General features: G+C 38.6%; 1 protein-coding gene across 2 annotated transcripts in view; it reads right to left on the minus strand.

Moving 5' to 3' along the window:
• The window catches only part of NKAIN2 (sodium/potassium transporting ATPase interacting 2), a gene marked incomplete at both ends in the record, with an annotated part of 967614 nt that overhangs the window by 143808 nt on the left and 802210 nt on the right, over positions 1–21596 (minus strand). Inside the window, one exon of one of the 2 annotated variants that reach the window (XM_082855900.1) lies at positions 376–576. The exons of the other annotated variant lie outside the window; for it this stretch is intronic. Coding sequence (XP_082712026.1) covers positions 376–576 — 201 coding nt within the window. The remainder of the gene's footprint in view (positions 1–375; positions 577–21596) is intronic. 2 annotated transcript variants of the gene reach the window in all.

Below are 21596 nucleotides of genomic sequence, written 5' to 3' on the forward strand. Positions count from 1 at the left end.
TTCTTCATTGACATAATACTATGAAAAATAGGGGCATGATAGTCTAGAAGTGGAATTTATAGAAAAGCTGGATTGTTTTGAAAAAGGTGGGGGGGGGGTGACAAAAAGAGATGGATGGTACCTAGGGGAAATCTAAGAAGAAGCTAGGGCAAAGGGAGAGGGGAGTTCCCAGAATTAGCAGCACAGCCAGAAAGAAGCACTCGGCCCACAGCACAGCCTGGTTTAACCTGACACATCCCTGTTAAAAGTGGCACTGATTAGGAAAAAGCACAGAGCCACATTTTACCCACAGGTTCCAACTGTGTGCACTGAGTTTGCACAGAAATAAAACAGTTCCGGAAGCACTAGAAGGAGTGGTTGGCTGTCGACACTTACTGCGAGGACAATCTGGAGGGAACTATGAGCCACTTCTATGTACTGGTACTCCAGAAAACACCCCGAGACCGTGATGTAGCGATGGTCTTCTGGGGCCCAGTCTGGGGCAGGTGTCACTGATGTCACCGTACATCCTGGTCCATTCTCCATCCACCAAGATCGGTGCATTGAAATATTAAAAGTCAGGATAAGGTCTGTTTCCTGCAAGAAGGCAATTTATAAGGATGAGAATTACTTTGTAAATGTTAGTTAGCTTATTCGGACTGAATTGCTTTTGAGTTTCCCATTTTGAAATGTAGGTTTCTTCCCCTCCCCTTGCTGTATTTTATAGGCAGAAAGGTAGCATCTAAAGTCAAACTATCAGTTCCACCTGAAAATTATGTCTATCGATTTCATTTATGAAGGTTTGCCTGACTGCAGTGATACAAATAAAAATACTTATTAGTAGAATTGTCAGACTTACATTGTTACACTGAAAAGTCTTAGCTTTTAGGACTTGTAAATATTACAAAGGGAGTGTTTTAAGCTATTTTTATCAAGTGCAATTCATCTTCAGCCTGCTATTTTCCTCTCCCTCAGAATATTTACCTTTTGCACATTTTAAATGTTAAAACTGTACATCAGTTTGGCAAAATTTAACACAATAATGTGGTTAGTGGTTAAAATATGTGAGAACTTTACTTAATAAAACACATTATTTCTTGTCCCCCCACCACTTATTATTGTTTTAGAAAATCAGGATCTTTTCAATCTTGCCAACTCCTAATATAAAATTGGTCACAATACTTCTTAGAAAGTATCATCAGCAAATTATTGCAGGGTGAAAATAGTTAAGTCAACAACTCTTTAGATGAGGTTCAGCATGTTAGGTGATGTTCAACTACAAATGGAATGATGGTAGTTTCCGCACTAGTGACCTTGAAATCACATACACAGATGTGGAGCTGTCAATAGCACAGGGACGAATGTTGTTTTCCAGGAAGAGAATGCATCAAACACATCCTAGTATTCAGCAAATCATGAGGGAAGATTCTAACAGAGAGGATCAATGGTGGAAAAGGAATTATTTCGGTCTCAGTGATAGAACCTCAAGATAATAGATGCCAACTACTCTCATGCCAAAATGAGGTACCAGATTGACCAGGCCGATCCTGCAGAGGAAATATTAAGACATATTCACTTAAACTGAACATATGAAAGGGCTGAGCGTAAGTGATCAGGGAATTTGGAGACTGGAAAGAGTATTCCTTTGGAGAGTGCTATGTTATGAGTCTCATCATCTCCATAAAGTGGTGGTAAGGGAGGGGGTAAGGTCTCTTCTCTTCAAGCCTATTGAGAAAGGCTTCAAAGTATCCCTTGGAACCTGGGAGATACAGCAAACTGGTTTCTGACTCAGTCAGAATAAATCTCAAAATAAAAGCCCGTGGCTGGAGCTACCTGCTAAGTGGCCAAAAATGTCTTTTTTATTGCATTAGTTGATTTTTGAATAGTGAACCAGTCTAGTATAAATCCCACTTGGTTGTGGTGTGTAATTATTTTTGTACATTGTTGAATTCATTTTGTTTGAAAACATTTTGTTAGGATACTTGCATCTATATTTGTAAAAGGTAGTGTTCTTTTCCTGTATTTTCTTTGGTTTTGGCATTAGGTTAATGCTACCTCATAGAATCAGGAAGTTTTCCATCTGCTTCTGTCTTCTGGAAGAGATTGCAGAAAATTGGAATAATTTCTTTCTTAAGTGCTTGGTGGAATTCACCAGTGAACCCATCTGGGCTTGGTGCTTTTTGTTTTGAAAAGTTATTAATTGAGATATATATATATATATATAAAAATTCATTCAATTTATTTAATAGATATAGGCCTATTCAAATTTCTTCTTGTGTGAGTTTTGGCAGATTGTGACTTTAAAGAAATGTGTCTATTTCACCTAGGTAATCAAATTTGTGGGCATGGAGTTCAGCTCTATACTGAAGTCTGTCTTCTCTACTACAGCAGATAAAATAAAATTTATCTTGCCACTTTTAACAAGTTTCCAGTGCAATATTTTTCTTAACAGCTCTCATGTCTTTCTCTTACCTGGTTTGCTCTCTTATTTCACAGAGTACATTATTCACGACTTTCTTAAGAATAGGTGAATGATTTTAAGTCTGAAGTGTTTTTACCCTACTTTTATATTAATTGACTGATATTTTGGATGGATATGTGCTTCTTGGTTGAAAATCTTCTCTCAGAACTGGGTGGCTGTTTCTCCATTATCTTCTAATTTCCATTATTACAGTTAAGAAACCTGATATCATTTTGTTCCCTGTAATTTTTTATGTAACCTGTTTTCTTTCTTTTGGTTTCTTGCATCTTTTTGTTTTAAACAGTGAAATATTTCAAAAACATCAAAAAGTATAGAGGATATTATAATAATACCATTATACCCACCACTCAGTTTCATTGAATCTTATGTTATATTTGCTTAAAGTCATTTTTTAAATAAAATTTTATACATATAAATGATGCTTCCTCTGTAGTCTTCCTAAATATGGTTTCCCCCCTCTCTCTCCACAGATAGTCACTATCATGATTTTGGTGTCATTATTCTCATGAAAGCTTTTTGTAGTTTTACTGAATATTTACATAGTTATTAATAATACAAAATGCTGGTTTTTTAGGTTTTAAAATATATATATATACTCTGTAACTTACTTTGGTTCCATGTTATATTTTTGAGGTTTATTGATGTAGAAAATCTTTTTAGCTTCAAGTTCTGAAATTCAGTAAAACAGTATCTTGACGAGTTTCTTTTTCACTTAGTTTGTAGAGCATCTGGAGGGACTTTCCATCCAAGAGCGCTTTCCTTCCATTCTAGAAAACAACCTACATTATATCCTTAATTGTTCCCTCCCCTCTACTCTTTTGTGTTACTGCAGGAAGCTCCTATTAGTTAGACATTTGTCTTTCAGGATTGATCTGTTACATTCTTATTTTTTCTTTCGTATTGTTCATATCTTATATTTCTCTTTACTCTCTTGTAAATTTTCTTTACCAAGTCTTCCCAAACTTATATTGAACTATGGCTTTAATTTTTAATATTTGGAACTTTTAAGAGCTAATTCTTCTCTAATTGTTGCTTTTGTATAGTTAATATATTTCAATTGTTTCTTGGCTATAAATTTTCTTATTCTCTGAATACTTATTCTTTTAAAATTGTGTTTCCTACTTTGTTTTTGCTTTATCCAAGTTACTTATTTTTACTAAATAAGTAAACAGATAAGTAGATAATATTAACAGTAATTATCAAGGATCTACTATGTGCGATAGGCAATGTTCCTACCTTTGTGAGTGTTCATTTGGGGGTGAGGTAGATGGACAACAAATACATGAACGTATCAAAATGTCTGTGTAGTGATTAATATATGCAGAAATATAAGCTCAAGTAAAGAAATAGAATAACCAAGAATTGGGTGATGGGGAGTGTAACACAATATTAAATATAATAGTAAGAAAAGATGTCTCATTATTTTGTATTTACACGAGTTCTGAATGAAGTATAGGAGTAAAGAGAGCAGATATGGGGGGAAAAGCATTCCAAGCAGAGAGAATAGCCAGTGGGAACGCCTGAATATTTTCTATTATGTTTATTTTTGCCTCTGACTTTCTTGTTGGAGCTGTTCCTTAGAAGTCTTTCACAAAAGTTGTCCTTTCATACCAAAGAGAAACTAAAACTTGATTGGCAGTTTGTCATGCATTAGTGGGCTGATCAGCTGGTATCCTTCACATATGATGACTGAGCAGGGCCTTCCAAATGCTAGGTCTGTAGGGATTGGTAGGACTTTGTTCTGGGTCTTCCACTTTACTTATGGGGTATACATCAGACCACAGCCTCCTTGGGCTGAACTGGGGAGGAGCTGATGCTCTTGCTACATAATATGCAAGCTTTTTTTTTTTCAGCACAGTATTTAATTTAATGCTCACGTATTCAGAAACTTAACTCATGCCTGCCTGTGCTTCAAGAGTCTTACCAGTCCAGAGGAGAAGCCTCGTTGCATAGACTAAAGGAGGTGCCTCAGGGCAGTCTAACTGCCCCTTGCACAGATTATTCAATTCATTCGCATTTTTAATCCTGTACCTCACATACACCTTCCACTTCTAAACCCTGACTTTTCCAAGGGTTTTATGGGTCAAATCTGTACATTGGAACCCACTGCATGATCATAAGTTTTAGGTTTTTCCATTTTGCTAAGTCATGTGCTAATCCTCTACTTTCTGTCTTCCAAAAACTGTTGACACTTCTTGTCCATTCTCTTTTTACTGTGTGTTATCATTTTTTTATTCTTTAGTACCACTTGGTGGAGTTTCAGGATGAAATGTAAGTAAGTACATATATTCAACCAGTGATCATTAACTGGAAAGTTTCTGGCATTATCTTACATTCTTATTTAGTTTCTTGTGGACATTTAAACAAAAGGTCTCTGTGTAAGCATAAAATAATGCACACATAAGCATGTGTGCCTTATTTTAAGCACAAAATATAAATTCCTGCTTGTAAAATAGAAAATCGAAAGGTCTCCTTAAGTCCCCTTAAGTGCAACAGAAATTCCTGAGTATGACCTGCTCGATGCATAATCAATAGGTTATTTAATTCCCACATATTTTGTAATTTTGAGTTCAAAATTATAAGGACTTTTGAGACAAAGAATAAATCTTGATAGCACAAAATAAGGCATAAAACCACAGACCAAATCTTGTATATTATCAATGAATTCACACTGAAAAGGATACAAGATAGGCTCAGAATTGTAAGATTAAAAAACTTTTATATCTAAAAAGACTTTAATAATTATATGTTCAGAGTAGTATAGTGTAATTTGTATCAATATATTTATTCATCTCTCTTAGTAACTATTCAAAAAGTTCAGATTAAAGGGCCCCATTATTGGTCATGTCATTTTTCAAAATAGCAGGGTCTGATATATTACATGAAAGCTGTTATTAGCATTAAAAAGTTGTTTCTGATGGGGTTGTATGTATTCAGGGCAACACAAGAAGCCTAACTGCTCAACAAATAATAAGAATTTGATAATTAAAAAAAAGAGCATTGAAAAGTAAATGAGAAAATGATACTAGTCATGTCTGAGAATTTCAACAAAAAGTTACAATTTACTTTCACAATTTATGGCATTTATTGCATAATCTATTCTAATAGTAAACAATCGATTCAATATTGCAAAGGTTAGAAGGTGGAGGTAAGAGTGAGAAGCTTTCAGTTGCAGTTTAAAAAATCTGAAATATTTTCTTAAATTTCTGGAGTTTTCTATTACTTAGTTCTTCTTTTGAAATAATAATATTAAAAATCGATACTCTCGCTTTTATAGATTGCTTAGTTAGTATCTGAAAGTATAGAAACTACGCTTCTTAGTAAATGGCAATTAGGTTATAGTTATCAGGATAGTTACTAACAAATATTAATTATTCATATACCATATGCAAAACACTCTACCAGGCCGTGATGATGAGAAGAGATGTAAGATGCAATCTCTAACATTACAGGACTTATTGTCTCTTTTGGAGGGCAAGGTATAGAGATAAAATGTAACAATAAAAGGAAGCATTTGATAAGCACCTAATGAGAGGTGTGGACAATGTGTGTCTGGGAACTCGGAGGGTGTGATGCCTGTGGACTCTGGTGGGGCAGCCTCTCAGAGATGGGAACTCTAGCTGGGGTTTAAAGTAAGAGCCAGGTTAGATAGATCCACAGCCTGGGGGGAAAAGACCATTTTAACTGGCGTGGACCAAATAATCAAAATTGTAGAGCTAAGAATACTTGTGTATTTAAGGACAAGTAAGTAGCCTTATTTTTATGAGATGAGAGTTTTTAAGAAGGAGTAGTGTGTAAAATCACTTCAGAAAAATAAGTTGGGGACAGCTTGGGGAGTGACTTAAATGCCAAACCAAACATCCTGGCTTATTGAAAGATTTTTGATCAGGGACAGGACATTGGCGCTATCAAACATGAACAGAGATATATTACAGAAAACATAATCAAGTCTCCCGTAGGATTGGGGTGGACAGTGCAGGAAACATGTGGTGAGACCAGTACGGGTGCTGTGTTAAAAATAGTCACGATAGAGGTGATCACACAGATGCTATAAAATCCAAATGCTTCATCTTAATCACCCTAGACTATTCTGCTGAGTTCCCTAAGTGTCCAGGGAGGTGAGACCAGGATCACCTCAGAGTAATACTTTATATTATTTTAATACTCTCAGAGTAAGAATGGGAACAAGTCAACATTACATTAAAACATACTTCTGGTGCTGATATTAGAGGAAGGCCAGGCAAGCACATTGAATGGTAAGAAGCAAACTTTAACAACAATAAAAATACTCCGGAAGGTCAAAATAGTTATATTAATAAAAGCATGTGTATTTAGACATTGGGACTAAGAAGTAGTTAGAGAACCCTGTGATTGAATGGCATCCTTAATTAGCTGAGGATGCAGGAGTTGGGATAGTGAGGAAGGCTATATTTGACACCAAGAATCAATTATTCTCAATGAACTCTTTTTTTTTCTTTTTTTTACAACCAAATATACACTGAGTTAAAGTTTATAAGATCATCAGAAAGCATTGTGTTATATCTCATTGCCAATATCTATATGTGGATACTAATTCATAGGAAATTCTGAAAAATTCTTTAGAATTTTCACAGCTTATTTCCAGCTGGTGAACTTAATATTCTAACGTTAAACATAGCTGTTTTCTTCTGTTAATACATGCTTAAATCTATGCAAACCTGCTCATACATATAAAAACCCTAATGCCAAATTTATCCTGGTAACACAAGAATTAGTGAAAGCAAATCATATCGTTCAAGATGCCAGGAAGAAGGAGCTAAGAAAATATGGTTTTGAAAAGATAAGCAAAATTACAAATACACTTTATTTGACAAGTAGAATGAATGTTGCATATATAGGAATGGAGCATAGAACATAAGGAAGTTCATATCTACCAACTCCAAAATCCAAAGATGTAATTCATCCTACTATATGATAAACTTAAGAAAAGTAGATGGAACATCAGAAATATATTTGTGCCCCTACTTTCTTCTAGAATCCTTAACTATGGGTAACTTTGGGGTATGGCTGATTATGGATCGTAATTCAACATGACACCATAGGTAGTGTTAACTCCAGTTCCTGGCTCCTGTCTTTAGTTATCCAAGGAAAAATCAAGAAAATACTTCTGTGAGCATGAAAAACATTACAACCATTCCTCTAAAATCAATGAGGAAAATCTGATATTTGGATTTATAAAATCTAGTTTTAAAAACAAAACGTGTTTCCTCCCACTATGTGGAAAGATTCACTAAAGATGTAGTACAAAATGTTTCAAGTTCATTGCTATTTCATGTTTTCATTGTTTCTTGCCTGAAAACAGGTTTCTCATGTCCGTGTTGCAACAAAGGCCATTATTTCACTTTTCTAAATCTTATCCTAATTGCCTCCTTAGTCCGGATAAATGTTTTACGTTATTCTACAACTGTTCTGCATCCTGAGCATTGTTGCAAAAATTACATTTTAATGAAATCCTCCTCAATACTTCTTATTAACATCCTGCATTTATCTCTGTATTTAAATTAATATTTTGGGCTACCCCTTCTAAGCTTTTCCTGATTAATTCCATTCCTTTTTTGAGATCATAGTGTTATAACTGGTGTGTATGTGTGTGTATATATGTGTATATATATATATATATGTGTATATATATATATATATATATATATATATATATAGAAATTATCTTGGTCCATCGTTTTCTTCTTGTGGGAAAGGGATATGTTAAGCCCCAATATAGTCACTGTTCCTGCTTAGGAAATACATATTAACTCTAAGCTAGAGAAGAAAGTCTGCGTTGGGAATACAAAGAATTTTGTTTCAAGGTGATCCTTGTAATGTTCTGAAAGAGCTGTGTGGAAGGAAGGAAGAGGAGGGAGGGAGGGAGGGAGGGAAAGGAAAGGAAAAGAAAGAAAGGATTCAGAAAGGAAGCTGCCGTGCTGTTAAAGTTAATTGAACCTCCAGGCTCAAAAGTCTTGATTATTTTTTTACTTCCAAAGTTAGGACTCATCAGCCATGAGTGGGATCTAAGTTTGGCAAAATGAGTCTTCTCTCCTCTCTTTCACACCCTTTCTAGCATATGCTAGAGGCAGAATTTTCTCAGCTGGTTACAATAATGAAAGATCAACTTCTCACTGACTTTATAGTTTTCGATGTACTGAAACCTCTTCAGGCAGCTTTTCCTGCTGTTTTCTCACTTTCTCATTTGTTCCCACCCTGCAGGTATCTTTTCCCATTTTGTGAGTGTTCCTTTCCCATCTAAGAGCTTTGAAAAGTGATCTGCATTCCCTCTAGGGGCTTAGGGACACAAAGAACAGGTTAGCTATTTCAAGAGAAGATGTTACTGCCATTTTGGCACTCATCCGAAGGCCACCATTTCCTTTGTTTCTAAAGTACATTTATGTGGATTTTTTTTTTTTTTTTTTTTTTTGTGGTACGCGGGCCTCTCACTGTTGTGGCCTCTCCCGTTGCGGAGCACAGGCTCCAGACCTGCAGGCTCAGCGGCTATGGCTCACGGGCCCAGCCGCTCTGCAGCATGTGGGATCTTCCCGGACCGGAGCACGAACCCATGTCCCCTGCATCAGCAGGCGGACTCTCAACCACTGCGCCACCAGGGAAGCCCCCACATTTATGTGGATTTTTAATTGGCATGGAGGCAGAGGTGCTGATGATACTGAAGGCTTGGTGACATTTCAGGAACACTGAAATGTTCTCCTCAATGGTTCCCCACCATTACTGCCAGTCATTATCCCACCTATGTGTGCAGCCCACCCCCCCGTCCTGACGCTATCATTTTCCCAAAATTGGAAATGCTGACTTGGATAGTATCTTCATTTGCCTCCAAAGATTTTAACTTGTCAACAGAATTGAATTGGGAGCCCAATCACATTTTGATCCATAGTTCAAAATATCTCTTAGTTAAATTTATTACCAGAAATGCTAATAAAGTTTTATGTCCTTTCCTTTCTTCATTCATTCTCTGGGAGAGAATAATGCATGGGAATATGACCCAAAATGGTAGCAAGATGGAGATAAGCGAAGCATTAATATCATTGATGCTGGACTTTAGAGAGCCATCTTTCAGTTATTGAGAAGGACCATAACTAGAGATGCAATTAAATACTAATTAACAGAAAATTTCTCTATAAGACCTCTTAAATCTTTTCATTTTGAAGATAAGTGTATCTCCTAGTCCATTATAATTCTTCAACTTACTGTTAAGTTTGAGAAAATATATATACTGCAAAAAGAAAGGAAATAAAACTTTTGTATTTATTACCTAGACTATGCCTCAAGAACACTTAGAAGGAGAGATTATTATCCTTATTTAACAGAAGAAAAAATGAGGCTGAGAGTGCATATATAACTGCATCAAGTTATTTTTATTAAGGATGAAACTAGGTTTCAAACCTATTTTTTGTCTGAATGCATGCCTTCCAACTAAACCTTGTTGCCTCTTAAGGAAATTCTCTTGGCCACCTAATCAATCATTGCCAAAACACCATATTTGGTATGCTTTAGGAGGATGTTCTAGAAGAAAACCCAGTGGACTCATAATTCATACAATTTATTTTAAAAATTTCTAAATGCTGTTCAGAAACCTACACAGCACTATAAAAGACCTGGACGTGTCCTCTTTGGTGGTTTGCTAACGCTAATCCAAAATTCATTGTACCCTGAGTTTACAGTAGAGGTATATTAGCCATGCATTTAGATGAAGGAGCTTTTAAAGATATTTTAGTTGTACTTTATTCTCATGAGAGATTTTTTTTTAAGTGGTAAGATTTGTCTCTTGTCTTGTTTTATCCTGGCAAGTACATAGATCAATACTGCTTAGAATTTGTGGAGACAAATATAAATAAACCTCTAAGTCTAAATAAAACACCTTTAAGTATGTACCTATTTCCTTTGGATTGCTTCCAGAGAGCTCTTTGCAGCTTTTGTAATGCACAAGTCCTAGAGGCTACTGGTGGAAAAGTCACTGTCTAGAAGAAAACACTGAGAAATAGAAAAATACTCCTCATTACTTTTACATAGAAAGAACACTTAGTTCCTCTGTCTCCTTTACAAAGAGGGGATATTCTTCCCTGAAGTGTAAGAGGACACAGAAGTAGAAGTTGGGAACACAAATGTGGGGAAGAAACAATTCAATAATTTTGTTACAGTGGTGAAAAGGTGAGGATGAAGTGAGGTGGTGGGCAGGAGAGTAGTTCATTCTAGAAATGGTGCTGATGTTGCAACAGCATCAGTCACAACTCAGTCCTTCTTATTTATTTATTTATTTTTTTGCGGTACGCGGGCCTCTCACTGCTGTGGCCCCTCCCGCCACGGAGCACAGGCCCTGGACGCGCAGGCCCAGCGGCCACGGCTCATGGGCCCAGCCACTCCGCGGCATGTGGGATCCTCCCGGACCAGGGCACGAACCCGTGTCCCCTACATCGGCAGGTGGACTCTCAACCACTGCACCACCAGGGAAGCCCAGTCCTTCTTATTTAAAAGATGTGCTTCCTTCCAACTCTTTTTTCCCCTTCACTTGCCTACAGAAAGGCATCATTCTCTATCAAAATATTCTTTTCTATTTATTGACGATTCTCTTCTATTTATTGACGATTCTCTTCTTAAGAGTACCAAAAATGAAGTCTTGTGAAAACGAATAGTTTAATAATTCCCCATCCAGAAGTTCATAGCCATAAGCCAAGGGGCCATTTGAATTTACATCTTACACCTTAGCATGTCCATTGTCGTATAATCTTAAGTTATAGGTGGATTTTGTTAAGCTACTTCAATAAAGGAGTAATAAAGTAACCAGCTATTTTCCTGCAGTGGACATAAGAATTGTGTGACATCTAATCTCATTCACCTGAGGGATCTTTTACAGTCTCCTGGTCAGACTGTTTCAGAGTTTGCATCTGAAGACAGACACTGACAAAACTGCATCCTTTGTCCAAGGTACTTGCAGGGTCTAAAACTGATGTCCTATGAGGAATTTTGAGAGAATTTAGGTTGAATTGTCCGGAAAAGACTAAAAGAGATTCTTATAATTGCCTTCAAATATTTAAAGAAATATAAAATAATCAGAGGGATCAGACTCATTTGTATTTAACTTCAGGGAGAAGCCAAAGTTTCAAGCTGATGAATTTATCTGGGAGGTAAGGCAGACAATCCTCAAAAGATTAGAAATGTTCCCAGAAAGAATGGGTGGTGTTCTGAGTAATGAACTCCTGTAGCTAGTGGTGTCCAAGCAAAGGCTGGATGGTCCTTCAAGAGTGAAGGCTACACTCAAAACTTATACAATCTCTTCCCTCAAAATGATTCTGTGATTATATGAATAGAGAGAAACTAAAGATCATATGTGACATGATTATCCATTGCCTAGGTTTATTCAGTACCACTGAAATAGGGGAATGTAAACTTCTGAGTATATCACTCTATCTAGTTCATATGAAATGACTTAGAAAAATAAGCTGTAATTTTAAATCTACCAATGACTAGTTTATGCCCAGCTGTTAATAATCTGCCTCTATTGACAGCTACTCATGTTAGCTCTTCAATATACTGCACTATGCTGTAGTTGACAATGATTATATATAAATTCTCAGCACTGGGCACTTAGAGAATCTCTTTAGAAGTATCAAAATCACTTAAATACTCTTGTGAAAAGGAGCAATTTTAATAGTTTTTCATTAATCAGTGATGGTTCACAGTTAGAACCAAGAGAATGACTTGAATTTATACAGTGAATCTGAAAAGGTTCCTACAAAACTCCAGCAATTTAAGAATTTAATCTAGTTAGAATATCATAAAGGTTACTTCCATTATAGAATATAGCTACATGGGGTTTTTTTTTTTGTTTTTTGTTTTTTTTTTTGCTTTTTGGGGTTTTTTGAATTAAATATTCCTTTATTGCTGAAAAATGCTCACCAACACCTGAGCCTTCAGTGAGTTGCAATCATTTTGCAATAGTAACATCAAAGACCACGGATCGCCACAATAAATCTCATCATAATGAAAAAGCTTGAAATATTGTGAGAATTACCGAAATGCGACACAGAGACACAAACTTAGCAAAAATAGTGCCAATAGACTTGCTCGATGCAGGGTTGCCACAAACATTCAATTTGTAAATAACGCAGTATTCGTGAAGCACCATAAAGCAAAGCACAATAAAACAAGGTGTGCCTGTAATTAAAGCCCCTACATGTTTTTGGGGTTTTGTGTCTTACACTTGTGTTCATATTGAAAACAAAATTTTTTCTCAATGTTTTTGTCAAACAGATCCCACTAAGACCACCATGTTTGTTTTTCTCAAGTTTGTTTTTCCCCTATGAGAAGATCTCTTCACAAGCAAGGGCACCAATGGCATTTCTTTTTGGTGAGTCTCTTAAAAATATATCAGAGAGAACTTTCAAGCACATATTGTGAGTTGACCCTCTGGGTACTCATGATGTCTCTCATTATCAGCATCAGAACATTATTGTCCTACCCATGGCTGGATGATTCCTCAACATTGATAAAACTCTACCATGGAATATCATTGACCAACTTTGTTGATCACTGAGCATGTTTTATGAATTTTTATTTTACATTATTCTACTGGGTTTTCTTCTCCATGTAAACAGGCTTTAGTCTTCACTAGCTCTTTAAAAGCACCATCATCAAGCCCACTTATAATGATTGTCCTTTGCCACACCTGGCCTTGTCTCTCTGCCATGGTTTCAGTAGACTCTACTTCAGTGAGCGTGCATCAGAATCACCTGGAGGGCTTGTAGAAACAGGCTGCAGGGCGCTACGCCCACAGTTTCTGATTGGTAGGTTTGGAGCATGGCTGAGAATTTACATTTCCTAACAGGTTCCCAGATGATGCTAATACTGCTGATTTAGGACCTCACTTTGAGACTCAGGGCTCTACCAGCGTGCCTCATACTGTTTGCCAATTTTCACAGCTAGAGGCACTTAACGTCTTGATTCTGCCCCACGCATGTAGGAAGGAATACAGGCCTTTCATTGGTTCAGTACAACGTAACTTTACCACGGGTTTGACGTGGGTAGCAGAGCTGAGCGTTTGCTGAGTTTTCCAGCTCCCATCCTTCAAGCCTTCCTGGATTCCTTGGTGGACACACTATTTCTTCTGAGACTAGGACACTTGGATTTTCCTTGCTCTGTTCCTTCTGGAAGCTGAAGGTGAGCAGTTAAGTTCACTACCCACATCTGGGAATCTACCAGGTTGCCTTCTGGACATTTGTGACCTTATGCTCCCTCTGGCATTTTTGTTTTGCCCGCACTTTCTTTCTGTGGCTTGTTGTTAAGACTTTGAAGTTTGCCTTTTCTGTGCCAGTGAGTCTAGCGTCCTAGGTCTGGCATTCCCTGGCCCGACTTCAAATACCCCAGGCTACCTTCATCTCTGCTTTTCAAACGTGGATTATTTATTCAGTTGAACAACATTGTTGCTATTCCTGTGACTGCTGCCTATTCTTTTGCTCTCTTGATTTCTATATGTGTTTCCAGATCCCTCAACCCCAAGCTCCATCTGCCTCATGCTCTAAGACTCAGTGCTGGCTTGGTCTTTTTCCTCTATGAATGATTACGTTTCTGGTAAGATCATGCAAGTTGGCTGGAAGGTTCTAATGTCACCTACACGCATGACTTCGACCCAAGTAAGTCAACTATATTTTTTCCTTTTTAAACCTGTGTTAGGGAGGTCTCTGGGCTTTTTATGCAAAGTGTAGTCTGAGGATCGGTGGCTTTCAGCATTTCGGGGTGCTTGTTAGAAGTGGTGAGCCTCAGGCTCCACCTCAGATGTACTGAGTTAGAATCTGTGTGCAACAGGAGCCCCAGGTGATTTTCATGCACATTGTAAAGAACTGATGTATGATATAGAGGCTATAGGAGGAACTGCTGCCACCTGAGACTAAATGGAACTCTCAACCTTACCAATCACTTTTCCAACTTCCTTATCACCACTGATGTAATTTTACAAACCTGTGTTGGGTGAGTTTCCCACTGACAATGTGAACTATGACCAACAACCCATGATTCTGCAGGAACCCAGAGTCTCTCTGTGTACATCTCACATTTGTTGTTTCTTGGGATTTCTCTTGCACAAAGCCTTTTCTACTGTGTCAACATACCAAGGGAATATTTCTTCATGCTTTTGGCCATGATCTGATGTGGGCTTAGATGACAGGCAGCCTGAGGGTCCAGGGTGGATGAATACCACTCAAGTTCAACAATAAATTTTAGGTGCTTAATGTAATGCTGGCCCACGGTAGGTGGCCATCCAAACATCTCTCATCAGCATTTATTATGGAGAAGATGTTATCGGTAGATCAGGCTGGGTGAACTAACTCCACCCCAGAGCTTCTGTGGTGGATGGGGCCGGCAGTACTGGCCTAGACAGTGACCAGTGAATGGCCTTGTTGCCAGCAACCCATCCCTAAAGGAGCAATGCTTCAGGCAGTGACTGAGTCCAAAAGTCAGGTCCAACCATTGCAGGGAGGGGGCTAATAAGACACATACAGGGTGTCAGAGCCTCAGTCGAGACTGCCTACCTTCAGGATAGGGCTACACCCCAAAAGGAAGAAATGGCTATGTTAAGCTGGAGACCCAGGTGGACAGGCCCTTATTCATAAGCAGTGCCACAGAAAGAACATGGGTTCTATCAATAGAATCACAAGCTGGGTTTGTGTGACCTTGAGTAGCTTTAACCTTGGATGGTCTTCCTAGGCAAATGTCCAGGATCTAATAGAGGACTCATAGTAGATGCTTAGTTCAATGGTAGTTACTATTATGTTTATTGTAGGGGGAATCATATTCTTATGGGAGCCTATGGACCTGAGGGCTACTCCAGGTTCTTTGAATTCTGACCAGATTGGTTGGAAGGTTGGGTAGCTAGTGTAGTTCAGGATCTGAGCAGAAGGCAGCATGTGTGCTCAAAGCACAAGTGCTTAGCAGGGTATATTGGAGGACTTTTTTTTTTTTTTTCCCCTTTCCTCTTTTGTGCTCTTCTCTTGTAATTTGATGACTATCTTTAGTGTTGTGTTTGGATTCCTTTTTCTTTTTTGTGTGTATATCAATTATAGGTTTTTGGTTTGTGGTTACCATGAGGTTTTGGTATAGCAGTCTATATATATGTGATTGTTTTAAGTTGCTGATCTCTTAATTTCAGATGCATTCTAAATATCCTTCATTTGTACTCTTCTCCTTTCACGATTATTTGTTTTGATGTTATATTGATATTTTACATCTAATTGTTTTGTGTGTCCCTTAACTGCTTATTGTGGATGCAGATGATTTTATTACTTTTGTCTTTTAACTTCTCTACCAGTTTGTGTGTGGATGATTTCCTATCTTTACTGTAGGTTTGCCTTTACCCATGAGCTTTCCCATTTCGTAATTTTCTTGTTGCTGGTTGTGACCTTTTCTTTTCTGCCTAGAGAAGGTCCGTTAGCATTTGTTGTAAAGCTGGTTTGGTGGTGCTGAATTCTTTTAGCTTTTGCTTGTCTGTAAAGCTTTTGATTCTCCATCAAATCCTAACGAGAGTCTTGCTGGGTAGAGTATTCTCGGTTGTAAGTTTTTTCCTTTCATCACTTTAAATATATTGTGCCACTCCCTTCTGCCCTGCAGAGTTTCTGCTGAAAAATCTGCTGCTAGCCTTATTGGAGTTCCCTTGTATGTTATCTGTTGCTTTTCCCTTGTTGCTTTTAACATTTTCTCTTTAATTTTTGTCAACTCGATTACTATGTGTCTTGGTGTGTTCCTCCTTGGGTTAACCTGTATGGGACTCTCTGTGCTTCCTGGGCTTGGGTGACTGTTTCCCATATTAGGGAGGTTTTCAGCTCTTATCTCTTCACATATTTTCTCAGGCCCTTTCCCTCTCTCTTCTTCTGGGACCCCTATAATGTGAATGTTGGTGTGTTTGACATTGTTCCAGAGGTCTCTTAAACTGTCCTCATTTCTTTTTTCTTTGTTCTGTTCTGTGGTAGTGATTTCCACCAATCTGTCTTCCAGCACATTCGTTCTTCTGCCTCATTTGCTCTGCTATTAATTCCTTCTAGTGTATTTTTCATTTTAGTTATTGTATTCTTCAACTCTGGTGTTCTTTATATTTTCTAACTCTGGTGTTCTCTATATTTTCTTTATATTTTCTAACTCTTTAAATACTTCTTATAACTTCTCACTCTGTGCATCCATTCTTTTCCTGAGTTCTTGGATTATCTTTATGATCATTACTCTGAACTCTTTCTTGGGTAGATTGCCTGTCTCCACCTTACTTAGATGTTCTTCCAGGATTTTATCTTGTTCCTTTGTCTGGAACATATTCCTTTGCTGTCTCATTTTCTTTAAATTTCTATTTGTATTTTTATGTCTGTGGTAGGTTACATTTCTCAACCATAGAGAAGTGGCCCTCTGTAAGGGATGTTCTATGTGTCCCAGCAGTACAGCCCCCTCCTGTCACTCAAGGGCCAGGGAAGAGCTGTTCCAAGGGTAGCCTCTGACCTGAGTTTACAAACTCAGTTCTGCAGCTGCAGGATTGTAGTTTTCTTGCTTCTAGTGTCTGCCCCCTGGAGGGTGAGGTTGGTCTAAGAGGCTTGTGCAGACTTCCTGGTGGGAGGAGCCGATGCCTGCCCTTTGGTGGGTGGGGCTGGGTCTTGGCCCTCTGGTGGGCAGGCCTATGTCAAGGGGCGTGTCTAGAGGTGGCTGTGGGCTCAGGAAGTCTTTAGGCAGCCTGTTTGCTGATTAGGCGCGGGGAGGGGGGGCCCTGTGTTCCTGACCTGTTGGTTTTTTTGGCCTGAGGCTTACCAGCACTAGAGCCTACAGGCTGTTGGGTGGGGCCAGGTGTTGGTGCTTATGACCCAGGCAAGATGTCTGCCTTCAATAAGAGTTCATATAGATGGCACTCTCCAATATCTCTGCCATGGCCACTGGTGTCCATGTGCCCAGGGTGAGCTATAGCTGCCCCCAACCTCCCCAGGAGACCCTCCAAGACCAGCAGGTAGGTGTGGCCCAGGCTCCTATGAAGTCACAGCTTCTGCCCTGGGTCCTGGTGCCCATGAGACCTTGTGTATGCCTACCAAGAGTGGAGTCTCTTCTTCCCCTAGTCCTGTGGAGCTCCTGTACTCCAGCCCTGCTGGCCTTTCAAGCCAAATGCTCTGGGCCTCCTCCTCCTGATGCCAGAACCCTAGGCTGGGGAGCCTGATATGGGGCTCAGAACTCTCACTCCTGTGGGAGAACTTCTGCCATATAATTGTTCTCCAGTTTGTGGGTCTCCCACCTGGGTGGTATGGGATTTGATTAAATAGCAAGTGTGCCCCCTCCTACTGTCTTGTGGTTTCTTCTTTGTGTCTTTGGACATAGAATATCTTTTTTTGGTAGGTTCCAGTCTTTTTTATTGAAGGCTGTTTAGCTAGTTGCGATTTTGGTGTTTTTGTAGGAACAGGTGAGCTCAAGGTCCTTCTACTCCACCACTTTGTCCTTCTGGGCCCCACATTTTTTTTTCCCTTAGGTTTCTTGTCATGCCTCCGAGAAAGTCTGAAGCAGACTGGAGGACCTAGGCTTCAGGGTTCTGCCTGACAGTGAAGTTCCAGGGCAGTTTGTGCTCCAGTAGTCTTGGGAGTCCTCATAAGCACTGGGACCAGCAGCAGCAGTGGTGATGAGCGACTCTAGTCTCTCTATAGTTTTCAGGGTCAGTAGAAAATGGATGGATTAAGGTATCTAGATTCCAAGGTTCTCTCTTTTTCTTTCCCGTAGTTCTCCCAGAAATCATGAATTGAACTCTAAGAAAGCAAATTGCTTGCATGAAATAGATTTTTGGTCAGTTACAATAGGTCAGAATGGAGGAAACTCCTTGCCTGCCAGAAGTTTTCCAACAGCCAAATGAAAAGATACACAGGGCGAGATCCCAAAGGAAGGAGCTTCTGTCCTTGTGGAGTTTGGGGACCTGCATAATGGCATGCAGAAGCATTCTGGTTTCCCAGTCTGGAAGCCTACATGGTTTTGAGTAACTTTGCACTTTAAAAAATTCAGTCACAAAAGAACTGAAATTTATTGTAGATCCTTAAGCTAAATCCAAACCTGACATATCTGACTGCTTTCACTCTAAAATGCAGTAATTAATTTTTCCTGGTGCTACATCATTGTCACTTAGCATGGATTGAAGCTTTAGTTTTTATTAACTAGGGAGAAATCAAACTATACAGTTGAGTCCATGTTAATCATTCTCCATAAAGAGAGACGTATGTGTCTGTCTGATATCACTGAGAATAAGAAAAAAGTCAAGAGTAAAACTATTTCACGTTCAGGAAAATTTTGAAAGAGCTCATGTAACTCATAGCAATCACTTTTTTTCCTCCTGGTCTAAATTATCCAGGTAATTATGTAATTTCTCTGCTCTGTTTACCAGTGGAAACTAAGATGTTAGGGCTGGTGGGAAAAGTAAAAGACGGTGAATAAGAAAATTGAGGTCATGGCCGTGGGCATCATTCTCTATATTGCTTTCTCATTCTGTAATACAGAGGAGATAATGAAGATCCCTTTCCAGATAATTGAGTACCAGAGAAATATAGTGGGAATTGTTACCTTGAATGAGGATGAATTTGGTCTTAGTGGTAAAACTCTGTAGGATATTGAAATAATGAGATTTCTGACAATTTGTAATAATTAACCATTTTCATCTGAAGAATCCTACCTGTAACTGGAGATTAGCACACAGCTGAGAAACTTTTCCCATCACTTTGAGATACTTCCCTCTATGGCAAAGGACACTCTTGATGTGCTCTTACAGTATTAGTGCCCAGAACCTGTTCCCTGGCTGTTCCACTTTGTCACTTTGTCCATAGGACTCCCCCTACACCCAATCCTGACCTCTGCCTAAGTGTAAGGAGCCTACATTTGCCTGTATATATTTCTGAACACAATATTGGCTTACCCACCCTGCTCTAACCCTTCTTCTCTGCACTCTAACCTAACACCCCAGACTCTGCACATAGATCCCAGCATGACACCTCTTCCTATACTAGCTGCATTCCTGCCTGTATGTTCCCGTCAGCATGGTTTGGATTCAGATCCTGGGCCTGCCAGTCAGTCCTTCTGTAACCAACTGCTTTCTAAGACCCAATGTGCAATGCACATCAGCATAGAACCTAGAGTCTTAATATATTCAGTAACTAATTGGCATAAATGTCTCTTGGATATGGCAAGTATCCAAGAAATATAGCTTCTGAATTGACATTTATTGAGTCAATATGTTTCGTGTACTTATAGTGAATGTGGTGATGTGACCTCTGTCTCTTTATAACTTGGCTTAACCTTTCCTTTTGGCTAAAATGGATTTCTGGATAGTATATAATTTTTTGGCAATATCTTAATGTTGAAAAAGGTTTTGATGTTTATCAGATTTAAACCATAAACAAAGCTGATAAAGGAAATGAATAAGAAACTTGTGTTCAACTAGATTAATGATCCTAAGTAGGTGTAGCTTCTCTTAAGCTCCAAGGTACTTATTTTCTTCTTCAATGTAAACAGAAAACAGTATTTCTCCTGTGCACATGGGTAAATTATTCCTTCCCATGGGCCAAAATAAATAAGAAAAAAAATCTTGATACACTAGTTTTCTGGGGCATAATTTGAGGTGGGAAACAGGATAGAGTATGAATTTGGGGGCTAGTGGAGTCCGAGAGATCATTTCAGAGCCTTCTAGACACAAAAGATAAACTGTCTATCAGTGTCTGAGGAAAATACGTAAATTTTCAAAAGTTAGTTTTTGGGGCAAAAGTCCCCTGAAAGTGGGAGGACTGTTCTGATAGACTTCTGATCCCCTGCCCTCTCAGAATTCTTATATTCCTGGGGCTTACTTGTTAGACTCAATGAATTAGGAGAAAAGAAAAAGTACTCATCTCCCGCTCTTCAGGTTTTCAGAGATGGAAAAAACAATTCCATTTCATTCCTCCCCGGTAGAAAGATGGGAGAAATGTACCTCACATGTCTCTCTTTCCTCTCACTGAGCCCCACCACCTCCATGAAGAGTGACTTATCTGATGGGTAAGTTTGGAAAAGGCACTGAGCATGCTCAGTTTGGTCGTACCTCTCCTCTTATTTGGAGCCAGCCCATCTGCAGAATGTACACAATTTTTATAACTCCACAGGATGAAATCAGAGGCCATGCTATATCTCCTCCGTAGTAATATTCATATGGATATTTCATAAAAATATTAACATTTTTATATTGTTATCCTTTATAAAAACATGCAAGTCAACTGAATTTATGCCTGAAAGCTGAATGATCCTACACTGGAGAACGGGGCATGAATACAGGAGCCCCATGAAAGTACTGGAAAGGAGTCTGTAATACTCAAAAGCCCACTTTTGAGTGGGCTTTTAGTATTATAGTGCCCATAGCCCACTTTTGAGGAATGCTGAGTTTAGGACCCCAAATCCATAACCTATGGTTAGTTGGATTACAAATGTGAATCTTATACTAGACAAGGATCAACAAAACTAGTTAGCTCCTGTCTCTTGCCCAGGTAGCATATAGTACATTCAGATAAAATTAGCTGTATATCATTAAAATATCCATCCCCAAGTTCCTGGAAACCTGAAAGGGCCTGTTTCATGAAAATTAACTAAGATTACAGTTCTTCAGGATAATGAAGGGCCATCACTGTGAAGGATAAAATATAAAGAAGACATGATTATAGCCTTCAAAGACTGAACAACCTGCTAAGCAGTCAGTCAAACACAAGAAATTACATCATAAGGTAGAACATGGCTGTAATCTTAGGAAAGATTAGCAAAAACACTTTTGAAGTTAAGGAAGGTCATATCCGGTTGACCTATCATGAAAGGCTTAATAAAGGAGTTGATATTTTAACTAGGCCTTGAAGAACAGAGAATATTTTAAGTAAGAAGGGAATGATGGGCAAAGGTAAAAAGTGAACAAAATAATTTAGAAAGGAAATAAGAAATGGTGAGTTGGTCTATGGGGCTACAGTGGTTTGCTTCTGTATGTGTATGTATGTGATTGTGGGCACAAGTGTGTAAATACGTGTGGGTGTGCACATGCGAGAATGAATATGTAAGTGTGTGAATGTATGTGTGAGCATGAATGTGTGTGTGTGTGTGT

The sequence above is a fragment of the Leucopleurus acutus genome (assembly GCF_964270905.1).
Source record: "Leucopleurus acutus genome assembly, chromosome: 15".
In the NCBI taxonomy this organism is placed as follows: Eukaryota; Metazoa; Chordata; class Mammalia; order Artiodactyla; family Delphinidae; genus Leucopleurus; species Leucopleurus acutus.